The sequence below is a fragment of the Rhinoderma darwinii genome, chromosome 7 (genome assembly GCF_050947455.1).
Source record: "Rhinoderma darwinii isolate aRhiDar2 chromosome 7, aRhiDar2.hap1, whole genome shotgun sequence".
NCBI lineage: Eukaryota > Metazoa > Chordata > Amphibia > Anura > Rhinodermatidae > Rhinoderma > Rhinoderma darwinii.
Genome location: NC_134693.1, coordinates 54,437,077 through 54,439,576, shown reverse-complemented (window position 1 = coordinate 54,439,576; position 2,500 = coordinate 54,437,077). Strand labels below are relative to the sequence as shown.

The 2,500-nt window shown below is 39.8% G+C and overlaps 1 protein-coding gene across 2 annotated transcripts in view; it reads right to left on the bottom strand.

Annotated features, from left to right (window-relative positions):
* The window catches only part of NEK7 (NIMA related kinase 7), a 116,604-nt gene that overhangs the window by 430 nt on the left and 113,674 nt on the right, over window positions 1-2,500 (bottom strand). For both annotated transcript variants that reach the window (XM_075833389.1, XM_075833391.1), the window contains one exon: window positions 1-2,227. This exon is cut by the window's left edge and continues 430 nt beyond it. In XM_075833389.1, the coding sequence (XP_075689504.1) occupies window positions 2,117-2,227 (111 nt within the window). In that variant the 3' untranslated portion in view covers window positions 1-2,116. The remainder of the gene's footprint in view (window positions 2,228-2,500) is intronic.

The following is a 2,500-nucleotide window of genomic DNA, read 5'->3' as shown; positions in this document are numbered from 1 at the left end:
TACATTGTCTGAAAGAAAGAGTGGAACTTAAAGGGTTTGTCCACCACTGGACAACTGATGACCACCACTGGACAACTGATGACCTATCCACCGGATCTGTGTCGGCCCGACACCTGGACACCGCATCGTTAAGCCGATCTGGCTGCCTCCAAGCACCGGACGTACATGCCGGAAGCAGTTGGCTCCGGCAACTGAATAGTGGCCGAGCTGCAGTACTGCAGCTATGCTACGTACGGAGCCAACTGCTTCCGGCTCCGTACACCGCATATTGGACCATAACATCAGGTGCCCGGAGGTAGTCGGAGCGGCTTAACGCGCAGGATCCGGGTGTCAGACCCGCACCGATGATCTACTGATGACCTATCCGGTGGATAGGTTATCAGTTGTTCAGTAGTGCACAATCCCTTTAATATTCTTTTTGGGCTGATGACACATTCAACATTCTTTATGGCTTTACAATGGCATATAATATGAATGCGACAATGTACCCAATTTCCCCACCCCTTCAAAGGTTGTGAAAAAAATAAAACAAAAATATAATTCTGAAAATATTTTTAAAAATATAATATATATATATATATATATATATATCTCTGATATTAAATGGGTTGTCCCATTATAACCCCTAAATTATTGAGAGGGCTAGGCTGCTCTGGACCCACCTCTATTAGCTAGAATTACTTGTACTCTGGAATACCACATTCCTCCACTGAAGAAGTTAGATGTGGCTGCCCACAGCTAATACTGACGTTATAGTCAGAAGTCCCACAATATGGAAAATATGCTTTTGTGGACCAGTCCTTAATCATAAATTACTTGATGGATTAAAAAGCTTTCATTGAGCATTTCTCTTCTCACCATTGCAAATGCGCACATAGAACAAACCTTTAGAGGACTGAACTTTAAAAAAAAATTTTTTATAGCGTGGGACAAATGTAGACCACTTAAACATTACAAAAACGCAACTAGTGAAAATACAGAGGCATATGCACCTTTCTGTGCATACCAGCCAACAAAACCTCCCCATATGTGGTTGTAAGTAACAGTAAATACTTAGCATGCCAAAAAATCCTCAAATGCTACAAAGTGCAAACAAGGGGTTCTAAACTTCCCATAGTTCTTGAGGAATCTGTTGGTAAGGCGGATTTTATTACTGCCCAAATACACAAATTTTACCGGTTTTGTAGGCAAGTTGTTGACTTTGGTCCTCCACCAAAAACGAATATCTGTCACATAAAGTGAAACTGTAGCCAGCATACATAAGCCAAGACAGCAGGGTCATTGTCTCACTTAAGCAACGTGACATACATATATATCTATATACCTCTTGGTATACAAAAACGGATGGATGGATAAATATCCAAGGAATCTGAATCTAAAGAAAGATTATATTTTGGTGTGTTCTACCAAATATGTAAGTCTTTTCATTTTTACAATAAAGAAAATATACTGGAGAAGGAAAAATAGCATAAAACGGTAATAAAACATAAAATTGAACTCAAGTTTAGCAAAGTCTTTATAAAGGCACAAGGTATCTCTTAAATTACCATAAAGAAAGGCAAATAGCAGTCAGGTTAAGAAAGGGTTATGTAATGTACCTGACTGCATGTGACATTTATGTGATGTACCTGACTGCATGTTGTGGAGAAAGACCATTTACCTATCCAAAGAGTGTGTTCATAGGAATAACCTTTCATCATCAACTGCTGCCCACCAAATCACTGATCTCTCTTTCCTGGCTCATTGTGTGTTCCCTATATCCTACACACTTTTCATTTATGACAGCATCTCACATGATTATACTTCTCAGAGCAGTCTTCTTGAAGTGTGGATTACGTGGAGATTTTCATTTTTGGTCAATCCTGCAATCACCAGTCTGACACCAAATATTGATTGCAGAATGAGAGCCAGGTCTTGTATTTCAAGCTTAACTACTAGTGGTGGATTTCATCCAGATCAACCAGAAAATACGTCCCATCCAAGAACTTGGTGGCATCTGTAATATGCCATAGGCCCACTGAAGAGCACGAAAAACCTGCCCACTTCTATGGAGTATACTGGGAAAATTCTTGAAAGTAATGGACAGAGGGTGGAAGAATCCGGGAGGGCTAATAATTTAGCTGGTGGCGGTCACGGCATGCATCCTCTTTGCAACCTCATACACATAGGTTACGTCTGGTCTCTTCTCTGGGTCTGGATTTATGCAGGTATTCACCAACATACGCAGCTTTGAAGACAATAAGAAAATATATGTCAATAGTTCATGCATCATTCAAGCAAATCACAAAATATCTTGATAAAAAGGGGTGCAGGGACCGCTATCGACCCCTTGCAACAGAAGACATTCTAACGAGGGTGTGTGTGTGTGTATGTATATATATATATACACACACATATAATCGTACGTACATGTATATATACATATCATATTACAGAGTAATGTAATGGCCAAACATACATACGCCTGTCAAAAACAAATCTCAGCTTGTGTTTGGATAAT